Genomic DNA, 12,123 nt, shown 5'->3' with positions numbered 1-12,123 from the left:
ACAACAGGGGCGCCTGGGTGGCTCAGTTGGTAGGGCTCCTCACTGACTGAGAAGAACCTGCTTGGGATTCTGTCCCCCTTCCTCTGTGCCTCTACCCCACTTTCTCTCGAAATAAATAAGCTTAAAATATATATATATGAAACAATAAGCTAAGACAAACTAACAGAAGGATACCAACTCATCTACAAGCACCTGCATTTAGACAGGTTCAGGCACACACATACACACACTCTGAAGCTAGATCTTTGCGCACAGTTGCAAATTATGTATATATGATCCCCAGGCAATATATGAAATCTTCTTTGTAGCTAAGGAAGGAAATATTCTGTCCAGAGATAATATAGAAGAGTGGGACCTCAAGGTCCAAGAGTTTCCTCTTCCATTATCCTGGTTGCACTGCCTTCCATACATTAATCCTTGCAATCATCATTGGCAAGCCTCAACATACATATTTTTACTGATACTAATCAATGTATAGTGTATAGTATGTGTAAAAAAAATTGGATGTTTGAATAGGTATACACTGTATTAGAAAGGCACAAAAAGTAATTTCTTACCTTTGGGGAAGGAAGATAAGGGACTGAGATTTACTTTTTTACTTTTGTAAAATTTGAATATTAAAAGCACAGACCGGGGGCACCTGCGTGGCTCAGTGGGTTAAGTGTCCACCTTCACTCAGGTCATGATCTCATGGTTCGTGGGTTTGTGGGTTTGAGCCCCGCGTTGGGCTCTGTGCGGAACGCTTGCTCCGAGCCTGGAGCTTGCTTCAGATTCTGTCTCCTCTCTCCGTCCCTCCCTGCTCATGCTCTGTCTCACTCTGTCTCTCAAAAATAAATAAATGTAAAGAAAAAAAATTTTTTAAGCACAGACGGGCGCCTGGGCTAGCTTAGTTGGTAGAGCTTTCTTTTTTTTTTTTTTTTTTAATTTTTTTTTCCAACGTTTTTTTATTTTTTTTTTAATTTTTTTTTCAACGTTTTTTATTTATTTTTGGGACAGAGAGAGACAGAGCATGAACGGGGGAGGGGCAGAGAGAGAGGGAGACACAGAATCGGAAACAGGCTCCAGGCTCCGAGCCATCAGCCCAGAGCCTGACGCGGGGCTCGAACTCACGGACCGCGAGATCTTGACCTGGCTGAAGTCGGACGCTTAACCGACTGCGCCACCCAGGCGCCCCAGTTGGTAGAGCTTTTGACTCTTGATCCTGGGGGTCTGGGGTCATGAGTTTGGCCCCATGTTGGCATAGAGCTTACTTAACAAAACAAAACAAACAAAAAAACCTCAACATGCTTTTAGTATCTACTAAAAGTAAGAAAAAAAGTTCCCTCCACGGGAAGGAATCTAGAAGAGGGCTACTCACGTTTAGGGCCATTTCACTCATTGAAGATCTGCTTAAGAAAAAAAAAGGTGGGGGGCACCTGGGTGGCTCAGTTGGTTGAGCGACTGATTTTGGCTCAGGTCATGATCTCAGGGTTCGTGAGTTTGAGCCCCATGTCGGGCTCACTCCCATCAGTGTGGAGCCTGCTTTGGATCATCTGTCCCCCTTTCTCTGCCCCTCCCCTGCTCATATTCTCTCAAACATAAATAAACCTTAAAAAAAATTCTGTTTTTGGTCAATCCAAAACCCCAAAGAAGTGAACACAGTTGTTCTGCCACAGCCTCTGGGTGAACGTCTTTGGCTCTACATTTTCAGAGCTATAGTCTAAACTGGGAGGAAAGGTTTGGCTTTGTTGCTTGCTGGGCAAACATCTCTGGGAAGAAGGAGATGGTGTGGTTTTACAGGTCTGTGGAATATGATTCATCCGAGGAACCTGAAAGATAAACTATCAACCTGAGACTGGAAGAGGCATGAACAGGTGAAGAGAACAAAACCAAAATAGATGTTTATATAATCTGTAGTTGAACCAGACACTTAGAAGCCAATCACAAAATATTATAATTTGTGACTTTGTATAAACTACTTGATTATACTGGCAACATTGAAAAGTATCTTTGAGGGGCGCCTGGGTGGCTCAGTCGGTTAAGTGGCCGACTTCGGCTCAGGTCATGATCTTGCGGTCTGTGAGTTCGAGCCCCGCGTCGGGCTCTATGCTGACAGCTCAGAGCCTGGAGCCTGTTTCAGATTCTGTGTCTCCCTCTCTCTCTGACCCTCCCCCGTTCATGCTCTGTCTCTCCCTGTCTCAAAAATAAATAATCGTTAAAAAAAAAACTTAAAAAAAAAAAAAAGAAAAGTATCTTTGATAAATTCCCATTTATTTTAAAAGTTTGAGAGAGACAGCATGACAGTGGTGGAGGGGCAGAAAGAGAGAGAGAGAGAGAGAGAGAGAGAGAGAATCCCAAGCAGGCTCCATACTGTTAGTGCAGAGCCCGATGTGGGGCTCAAACCCACAAAACATGAAATCTTGGCGTGAGCCAAAATCAAGAGTTGGATGCTTAACCGACTGAGCCACCCAGGGACTCCAGTAAATCCTGGTTTATTTTAATCTGAACCATTTAAAGGCTTGCACTGTCTTTCTCACACAAAGGGGTTAAGATTTCAATTCCTGGGGCACTTGGCTGCCTCAGTAGATAAAAGCATGTGACTCTTGACTGTGATTTGGGAGTTTGAGCCCCATTTTGGGGATAGAGCTTACTTAAAGACAAAAAAATTGGGAATATAGTTCAAATACTATTCCCAGCTCACAGTGAGCGTTCACCATTGTGGCTGAGGAAGCTTGACGGGCCCAGAGTACTTCCTTGGTGTATTCTGGATATCCTTCAAAGGACCCTCTGCTCATTTGCAAAAATGCTCATGCTATGTCTGGATAGTGGTGGTGATGGTCTGTCTATGAATGCAAAGTGCTGTTAGTAGAGCAGACACTATCAACATTTTGCCAATTATAAGGACAGACACTTCAATGAGACTATTTAGAGGTCCAGTTCAAATACAGTGCAGAAACCTATTTGGTTTAGTTAGTAAAATGAATACTAACTTGAGATGGAGATCTAAGTAGGAATCAGAAGAGAGTATAGTAATGAAGTCCCAGGATGGCTGTAAATAAGCTCCCACTCTAAACTTCAAATGAATTATGGTGTAACAGTAAAACATTAGTTATTAAAAAGATGCACATATCCCTTGGTAGGGTTTGATACTTGATTTTTTAAAAAGGCTGCAAAATAGCACACATAAGCTTCTAAAATTATATATTTAAGAATAAGCATATGTGGGTATAAATGCAAATATCTGATGGCATAGCAGTATCTGTAATAGTCTCTCTAGATTTCAAAACCTTAGAATAAAAAGTACCTTAGATTTCCAAAGATTTACTGTCTTCTGAATTAAAAAAAAAATTTTTTTAACATTTATTTATTTTTGAGACAGAGCATGAACGGGGGAGGGTCAGAGAGAGGGAGACACAGAATCCGAAACAGGCTCCAGGCTCTGAGCTGTCAGCACAGAGCCGGACGTGGGGCTCGAACTCACACACCGCGAGATCATGACCTGAGCCAAAGTCAGACGCTTAACCGACTGAGCCACCCAGGCGCCCCATGTCTTCTGAATATTTTTAAAGATTTTTTATTTTAATCTCTATACCCAACGTGGGGCTCAAACTCACAACATGAGATCAAGTTGCAAGCTCTACTGACTGAGCCAGCCACGTGTCCTTATTTTTTATAGTCTGAATTATTTTTTTCTATTTAAAAAATTTTTTTTTAACCTTTATTTTTGAGACAGAGAGAGATAGAGCATGAACGGGGGAGGGTCAGAGAGAGGGAGACAGAGAATCTGAAACAGGCTCCAGGCTCTGAGCTGTCAGCACAGAGCCCAACGCAGGGCTCGAACTCACGGACTGCGAGATCACTACCTGAGCTGAAGTCGGACGCTTAACCGACTGAGCCACCCAGGCGCCCCTTTTTTCTATTTTTAAATGTTTTTATGTATTTTTGAGACAGAGAGAGGGAACGAGTGGGGGAGGGGCAGAGAGAGACAGAGAGAGGAGACACACAGAATCCGAACCAGGCTCTAGGCTCTGAGCTGTTAGCACAGAGCCTGACACGAGGCTCGAACTTACAAACTGAGAGATCATGACCTGAGCCAAAGTCGGGCGCTTAACCCACTGAGCTACCCAGGTGCCCCATACAGTCTGAATTCTCAATTGCATTTATAAACAGAAAAAAAAAATCACACCTTAAATAAAATCTATCTTATGTTCCTTTAGCAGTTTGGTAATGGTCTTGTCCCTATGCTCATTTGTATCGTGTGGAAGCTGGGAAAAGTATGTACCCCAGCATCACCGAGTCTTTAGAAAGGACCTAGCACTGTACTGTGGTGGTTAGCAATGGCCCCTGCTCTAAATATTTATAATTCAGATGAGGACACAAGAGCATCAGGCAACAAATTATGAATACCTACCATGTGCCAGAAGCGTCCTAGACATAGACATCACATGGCAGTAACTGGCATGATCTTTTCCTAGAAAAGTTGTTGATACCACCTCACACCCATTAGGACAGCTACTATGAAATAGGCAAAACGTAGTAAGGCAAGAATGTAGAGAAACTGGAGCCCTTGTGCAGTTGGTGGAAATGTAATATGGTACAGCTGCAGCGGAAGACAGTATGGAGGTTCCTCAAAAATTTAAAAATAACATTACCATATGATCCAGCAATACCACTCCAGAGTATATATCCAAAACAATTGAAAGCCAGCTCTCAGAGACATATTTGTACACCTATGTTCATAGCATTACTAACAGTTAAAATGTGGAAAGAACCCATGCCTATTAACAGATTAGTGGATAAGCAAAATATGGCATATAAATACAATGAAGTATTAGTCTCTGAGGAGGGAATTCTGCAATATGCTACATCATGGATGAAACTTATGTACATTAAGTGAAATAAGTCACAATAAGACAGATACTGTAGGATACCACTTAAACAAGATAGTCAAAATCCTAAAAACAAGGTAACAATGGTTGTGAGGGGCCCGGAGAAGGGGTGGAGAGTTATTGCTTAATAGATAGCTTCAGTTTTACAAGATGGAAGAGTTATGGGGATGGAGGACGATTGCAGAACAAAGTGAATGTAACACCACTGAACCGTATACTTAAAAATGGTTAAGATGATAAATTGTTATATAGATTTTACCCCTCCCCCCCCCAAAAAAAACCCTATCCTTAGTTAAAAGGAGGATCAAATTTGTATAGGTTGAATAGGCAGGATGAACGGGAGTTAGAAAGTAAGGTGAAGATGCAGAGTAGGTAAATGTTTTTGCAGAAGGTGGATGTGTGTCTACATAACTACAGAATACTGGAAGTTGGAAGGGCAGAGGCAATTCCCCTAAGACTGGCCAAACCCATTGTGCTTGCTTTACACAGCTCAAAGCTGCTGCTTAAAATGACAGGTCGTGGGGTGCCTGCGTGGCTCATTTAAACAACTGACTCTTGGTTGTGGCTCAGGTCATGATCTCATGGTTTGTAAGTTTGAGCCCCGTGTCAGTTTCCATGCTGGCAGTGTGGAACCTACTTGGGATTTTCTCTCCCTCTTTCTCAATGCCCCTCCCCCCTGGTTGTGCGCTTTCTAAAAAAAAAAAGCCAGGCCAGAGATACACCTGCTGCTTGTGAGAAGTAGCCACAATCAGAAAAATGAATTAAGAGGTATCACTACAGCTTCACCATCCATCACACTAATGAACTGCCATACCTTCCCACCCACAGGCTCTCATGACACTGCAAAATAAACTACAGAAAACACATAAAGAAAGGATAAACTGGGGATTATCCTGATACAACTGGAGCAATAAAAATAGAAAACGAAAGTCCATATAGATTTGTAGTTGCCAAGAAAGTAGCTGTAATCCAATTGCTAAAGCCTTTTGATGTTTATAGCCAACTTAAAATATTTATTGTTTTATTTTTGTGAGAGAGAAACAGAGCACAAGTGGGGGGAGAGGGGGCAGAGAGAGAGGGAGACAGAATCAGAAAACAGACTCTAGGCTCTGAGCTTTCAGCACAAAGCCCTAAGTGGGGCTTGAACTCGTGAACTGCGAAATCATGACCTGAGCCGAAGTCCAAAGCTTAACCAACTGAGTCATCCAGGTGCCCCAAGAGATTTTATTTTTAAATGATCTCTACACCCTTGGGGCACCTGGTGGCTCAGTCGTTTAAGCGTCCAACTTCAGCTCAGGTCCTGAACTCACGGTTCACGAGTTCCAGTCCCACATTGGGCTTTGTGCTGACAGCTCAGAGCCTGACTCTGCTTCAGATTCTGTCTCCGTCACTGCCCCTCCCCTGCTCGTGCTCTCTCTCAAAAACTAGATTAAAAAAATTTGTAAATGATCTCTACACCCAACGTGAGGCTCAACTTTAACAACCCTGAGGCTAAGCCTTGTATACTCTACCAACTGAGCCAGACAGGCACTGCTATAGCCAACTTTTAGAAATGGAACAAAAGTCATTTAAATCTGGAGTCAAATAGCCAATGAGAAACTACTGCTTTTTAAAAATATTTTTAATGTTTATTTTTATCTATTTAGTATTTATTTTTGAAAGAGAGTTTGAGGCAGGGGTGGAGCAGGGAGAGGGAGACAGAGGAAGCGGGCTCTGTGCTGACAGCAGAGACCGTTGTGGGACTGGAACTCACAAACTGTGAGATCACGAGCTGGGCTGAAGTTGGACGCTTAACCAAATAAGCCACCCAAGGCACCCCGAGAAACCACTACTTCTGATTGAAAGCTAGCAAAGTTGAGCAAATAGGAATTGGTCCTGCTTTAACACTGAATATACAAGTGCAAAGACTGCAACCTGAGTACTCTCCTGTATCAAAGGTAGGACATTCCTGGTGCTCTCAGCACATCGCACTTTGCATCAGGTCTTTGGGACCTATACTTCATTATCAATGCTACCACGTATGGAGCAAAAGGACATCATGGCTCAGAGGTCTTCAAAGCTGTACTTAATGCCATCCCACTCCAAGTTTACATACGCTACTGGGGTGGGCATTAATGTCCATTTTTTTGTCTACCACATCCAATATAGACTGCCTTTCCTTTTCATTAATTTTCACATTCCTTATTGTACATTTGGCTTTACGGAGTTCTTAAATTATGTTGAAATTATAAACTAAGGCTAGAATTTTATGTTCATAGAAAGGCCAGTGCTAAAAATCAAGATAAATCCTGTACTACGTTAACATAATCTTAAAAATTAGTATTACATTCCAACAGTCCTCACCCATAATTTTTTCATTTTAATCTGTAATCTGATACCTGTTTTTACCTTCAGACTTTTACCTAATAATGAGCACTTTGAGCCTCACCCAGTATCAAAGACAGTTAATCAATCAGCAAGTTATACATACTTGAGGGACTGAGGTAGCTATGTTCATTTTGCTATTCACTTGAAACTTCAACAAACTAGTTGTTATTAAGCTTTTTCACTAGTTACTATGTTGTAATTCACAGTGGAAAAAGAGAAAAAAGGAAAAGAAACATCCAGTTAGGCAAAATAGTGAATTCCCAAGACTTTATGTTTCTGCCGTACTAGCTTTCCTTGAAATGTGATTGTACCAAGTCCTCAGAAAATTACGACTCGAATGTTCTGAGCAAAAGATAAAAGACACACTTGGGAAAGCAGTATCTAGGGTTCTGAAATGGAGTATCTCCCATTAGTTTTTATAAAAATGCTTTGCACAGGCTTCCAAATGGTGATTATTTCCCACCATTTCCTGTAGTTGTTTGCAACAGTAGCAAAAGCAGCACTTCCAAAGGAGTTCCTAAAGCAGGCTCGATTACAACTGCTTAACCAAAAAACTTCTGTTCAGCTACAGGTAAGACAATCATTCTCAAAGTGTGGCCTCTTTATGTGACATCACCATCACCTGGTAACTTGTTAAAAATGCAAATTATCAAGACTACCCCTAAGCTAGCAAATTAGAAATTTAACCCAGCTAGTGCCTAGTGACCCAGCCACATTTTATTTTCAGACAGAGTACACGACAGCACTTGAGTGGGGAAAGGGTAGAGTGAGAATCCCAAGCAGGCTCCAAGCTGTGAGCACAGAGCCTGATCTCATGAATCCTGAGATGACCTGAGACAAAATCAAGATTCAGATGCTTAACCAACTGAGCCATCCAGGTGCTCCACAGCCATGTCTTAACAAAATTTCCAGGTAATTCTGATGCATGCTAACATTTGAGAACCAAACTAAAGGAAAATAATTCACACTATCATTTTGTTACTAGTATTGACTCTAAGCATCTTTTTTAAAAATTTGAGAGAGAATCCCAAGGAAGCTCTGCACTGCTAGCGTGGAACCTGACACGGGGCTTGTTCTGATGAACTGAGACCATGACCTGAGCTGAAATCAAGTCGGATGCTCAACTGACTGAGCCACTGAAGTGCCCCTCACGCCTAACAGTCACAGGACTTGCATCAAAGTGAAGGGCATTCTGCTTTTAAAAAAGTTTTAAGTAACGTCTATACCCAATGTGGAGCTCGAACTTAAAATCCCAAGATCAAGAGTCACATGCTCAGGGGCACCTGGGTGGCTCAGTCAGTTGAGCTTCCACCTTTGGCTCAGGTCACATCTCATAATCCGTGAGCTCAAGCCCCACATCAGGCTCTGTGTTGGCAGCTGAGTGTGGAGCCCGCTTCGGATTGTCTCCTTCTCTCTTGCAAATAAACATGGGGGGCAGGGGGGAGGGGAGTCACAAGATCTACCCACTGAGCCAGCCAGGTGTCCCTGGAAAGGCATTTTAACCCCAGCTAACAAACAGCTCAGGGTTGCCAGAGAACACAATCCCAAACTCATTAACATTCAATACTTGAGCTTTCAGCTATACTAAGCTATATTCTATAATGGAGACCAAAAGAAGAGACCACACAGAGCTGCTCCCAGCCCAAGTACAAGCGATCTTAAATAACCCACACTGACTGGACCTAACATTTCATGATTCAAAATTTTTAATGTTTATTATTTTTGAGAGAGACAGAGCATGAGTAGAAGGGCAGAGAGAAAGGGAGACAGAATCAGAAGCAGGCTCCAGGCTGTCAGCACAGAGCCCGACGCGATCACTTGAACTCACCGAGAGATCGTGACCTGAGTTGAAGTTGGATGGGCCCCACCCCTTTTTAAGATTTTAAAGGAATCTCTCCACCCAAAGTGGGATCTGAACTCACAACCCCAAGATCAAGAGTCGCATGCTCCACTGAGTCAACTGAGGCACCCCGCTGTTTTTAAATAATGTTCTGCAGTGTTCCAGCAGGTTTCCACTACACATCATTCTCTTTACTCTCAGTAATGTTACATTCTACTGTTCAAACCCACTGAAAATCCATCATGAACAAAGCGAGGCAAAAAATAAAGTCTATTCCTCTTTGATAACTCTAATACCTGCCATTAACACTTAACAGGCTGTATTTTGTGTTCCCCATCACCCTAAAAGAGGGGCATGAGGAAACCTCTAAGAAGGAATTCAGGGAATAAGGTACCTTAAATTTTTCCTTAGAACCTTAGATTATAGGAGATGGTGTAGTTGGTGGCCAGAAATTCACTCTGCTCATTAATAAAATTTCAAGTGAAACTTTTAGGGTACCCTAATCAGTTTTACAGCTAGTCAATGAAAGCCTTATCAGAGTCACTCTGAGATCCCACATTTATGAGCTATAGAGGCTTAAAAAATACTACTACTACAAATTCAAGGGTTTCTAAAATTTTCCTTCACAGAGGATTTACCTAAAGGCTAAAATGGTGTCAGGCAAAATGTTCTTAAACTTGACAGCAGGTTTACGTGGAAACATTCCCATGAAAAAAGGTTTGCCATAATCTGGTAAATAGCTGTTACAGATTTATCTATCACTGGTAATTTATGTATGAGAATTTCTACTTCCTAAATGTTATCAAATGAAGACATTAAACTTTTTTTTTTTTTGTACAGCCTGGTACAGCCAACAAAGTAGGACCTACGGAAAAAAGCTATCACTGACAGGAAACAATTAGGGATTCTAATGCACATAAAATACTTTGGGTTGCTTGCTGTTAGTTAAGTTGGAATTAAAAGCTGGTAATTAGTAAAGGCCAAAATTAAACTATAGAAGTAAACTGGCAAGGATTTTTTGTGCATGTCACATTAGAAAAACATTAACTGCCTCTGAGAAGTATACCATAAAATTTTCATTCATCTTTTAATACACCTGGATCTAAGAGTTTCAAAGAATTCCTAGAAGTTCTTGTATTTTTTAAAATTAAAAATTTATTTTTTAACAATAGGTAATAAATCCCTTATACCAAGAATCCCAACAGATTTTGAAAAGCTAGTAGAACTAATTCTTGATATTCCATGTTATTCCCAACTTTACTGTTTTATACTTAGGCCTAAACACAAGCTTTTACCATTTCTTCACCCTTAGCATTTTAATGTCCAAAGGTTTTTAAAAGCCCCATTCCACACACCATTTTTTGTCATGTAACAGGAACAAGAAATCCACCAGCACCAAAAACTTTAAAACTCAGTTCTTTAGTAGCAGTCTTTAGAACACTCTAGATTAAAAATGTAATAATTTGTTAAAGCATGCAAAAGAGTGTAACAGTGAATAAAAACCACAACTGACAAAAATATTGGTTAACATTCCAAATATGTATAACCAATGAACTTGGCCTAGGTTTTTTTTTTTTTTATTGGTATTCACTTCAGAAACTTGAATCCACAGATATAAGCAGTATATTACCAGAAAGTTACAAGTAAACACAGATTATACATGCAAATTTCTGTTCACAAAGGTCACATGTGCAGGTATATGAATTAGAAGCGTGCGTCTAGTTTATGGCCAAACTTTTTAAAATGCAGAAATGTAAAATTACATCTTGAAATATGAAGAGATGGTCTACACACTTCAAAAATCAAATGTTGCTTATACCAGATGTATGACAGCTACAGGATTCAAGTGACAAGCAATAAGATCTCAAGAAATTAATACTGCTCAAAGGGAACGGGAATATTTTTACATTTCACTGAAAATACATTGACTACTAGAATACGAAATCTAGCAGGAACTTAGGGGAAAAAAATTACAAAAATCTAAAGCCAATTACTTAGTATTTCTTATTACCTAAACAACAGCATGACATTAAAAGAAAACTGCACCTGCATTATAATTGCCAATCTCATATTAATGAAGATATCCAAATAAAAAGCAACCAAAAACCTTCAAACTCCAAATGATGAGAAGTCTGCAAAAGGCTCAGATTAAAATGCGGAATGTTTCAGATGAAAGTAATAAAAATACCATTGGTTTTGTTCTTTATTGAATGGAATCAAAAGTTTTGACATTTCTTTGAAGCGTGGAACTAAATTTCATTTCTCTGAATGATTCTAGGTATCTTTTTTCTTAGTGGTGCAAGTTGTCTTAAGTAACTTACAAGTCAGTCTCTACAAAGTACTTCTGTCTGTTACCATTTTGATAAAACAAAAACAATTCTTCATTAACTTAACCGTATATGTATTTTTGCTGTAACACTTAACACATGAACAGACATCTAATATTTTTCCACTAAAACAAAAGAGTACAATAGTTTTCTTCTAACTACCAGTATTGTATTTAAAAAAGGTTAACATTAAAAACAAAGAACCATTATTTTCTTTGAAATTGTTAAGCTTCTTGCACATCTTAAGCTTCCTTCTTCTGCCTGCGTTCTTCTGCCAATTTATTCAGAAATTTCTGAAAAGGAAAAAAAAAATTACAGGGATTAAATCACATAAGAAACACCTAAGTGAATTCCAAAATGAAATATTCTATCCAAGTTTATTTAGAATTTGAGTGTAATTTAACTACAACCTTACCAATATTTTACAAATTCAATTATTCTTGTTAAGTCAGTGTACAAAACTAAACTAGTTCACAGTACACAAGATATGGGGGAGAATGATAAAATGTGAAAAAAAGATTATTTCAACTTGCAATTAGTATTAACTCACACAGTTAAGAAAACAAAGACCATACTTGTATAGAAGAACTGCCACTGCTCCAAAAACAGATTAGTTAAAATAACATGCATTTATTCAGTGTGCCTTCCATTAAACATTTTCTTATAGGGCCAGCCAGCAGTATTTATTTTAAGTCTGTGGGCTGTTCTTTATTTCATCTAC

The 12,123-nt window shown here is 39.9% G+C and overlaps 1 protein-coding gene across 6 annotated transcripts in view; it reads right to left on the bottom strand.

The window, feature by feature from the left end:
* Positions 1 to 10,595: 10,595 nt before the first annotated feature.
* Positions 10,596 to 12,123, bottom strand: part of MATR3 (matrin 3) — a 29,258-nt gene continuing 27,730 nt past the window's right edge. For all 6 annotated transcript variants that reach the window (XM_049649310.1, XM_049649307.1, XM_049649306.1 and 3 more), the window contains one exon: positions 10,596 to 11,695. In XM_049649310.1, the coding sequence (XP_049505267.1) occupies positions 11,645 to 11,695 (51 nt within the window). In that variant the 3' untranslated portion in view covers positions 10,596 to 11,644. The remainder of the gene's footprint in view (positions 11,696 to 12,123) is intronic.

The sequence above is a fragment of the Panthera uncia genome, assembly GCF_023721935.1.
Source record: "Panthera uncia isolate 11264 chromosome A1 unlocalized genomic scaffold, Puncia_PCG_1.0 HiC_scaffold_17, whole genome shotgun sequence".
NCBI classification, from domain to species: Eukaryota; Metazoa; Chordata; class Mammalia; order Carnivora; family Felidae; genus Panthera; species Panthera uncia.
Note: the sequence above shows the minus strand (reverse complement) of the source record. Positions and strands in the feature narration are given on the sequence as shown.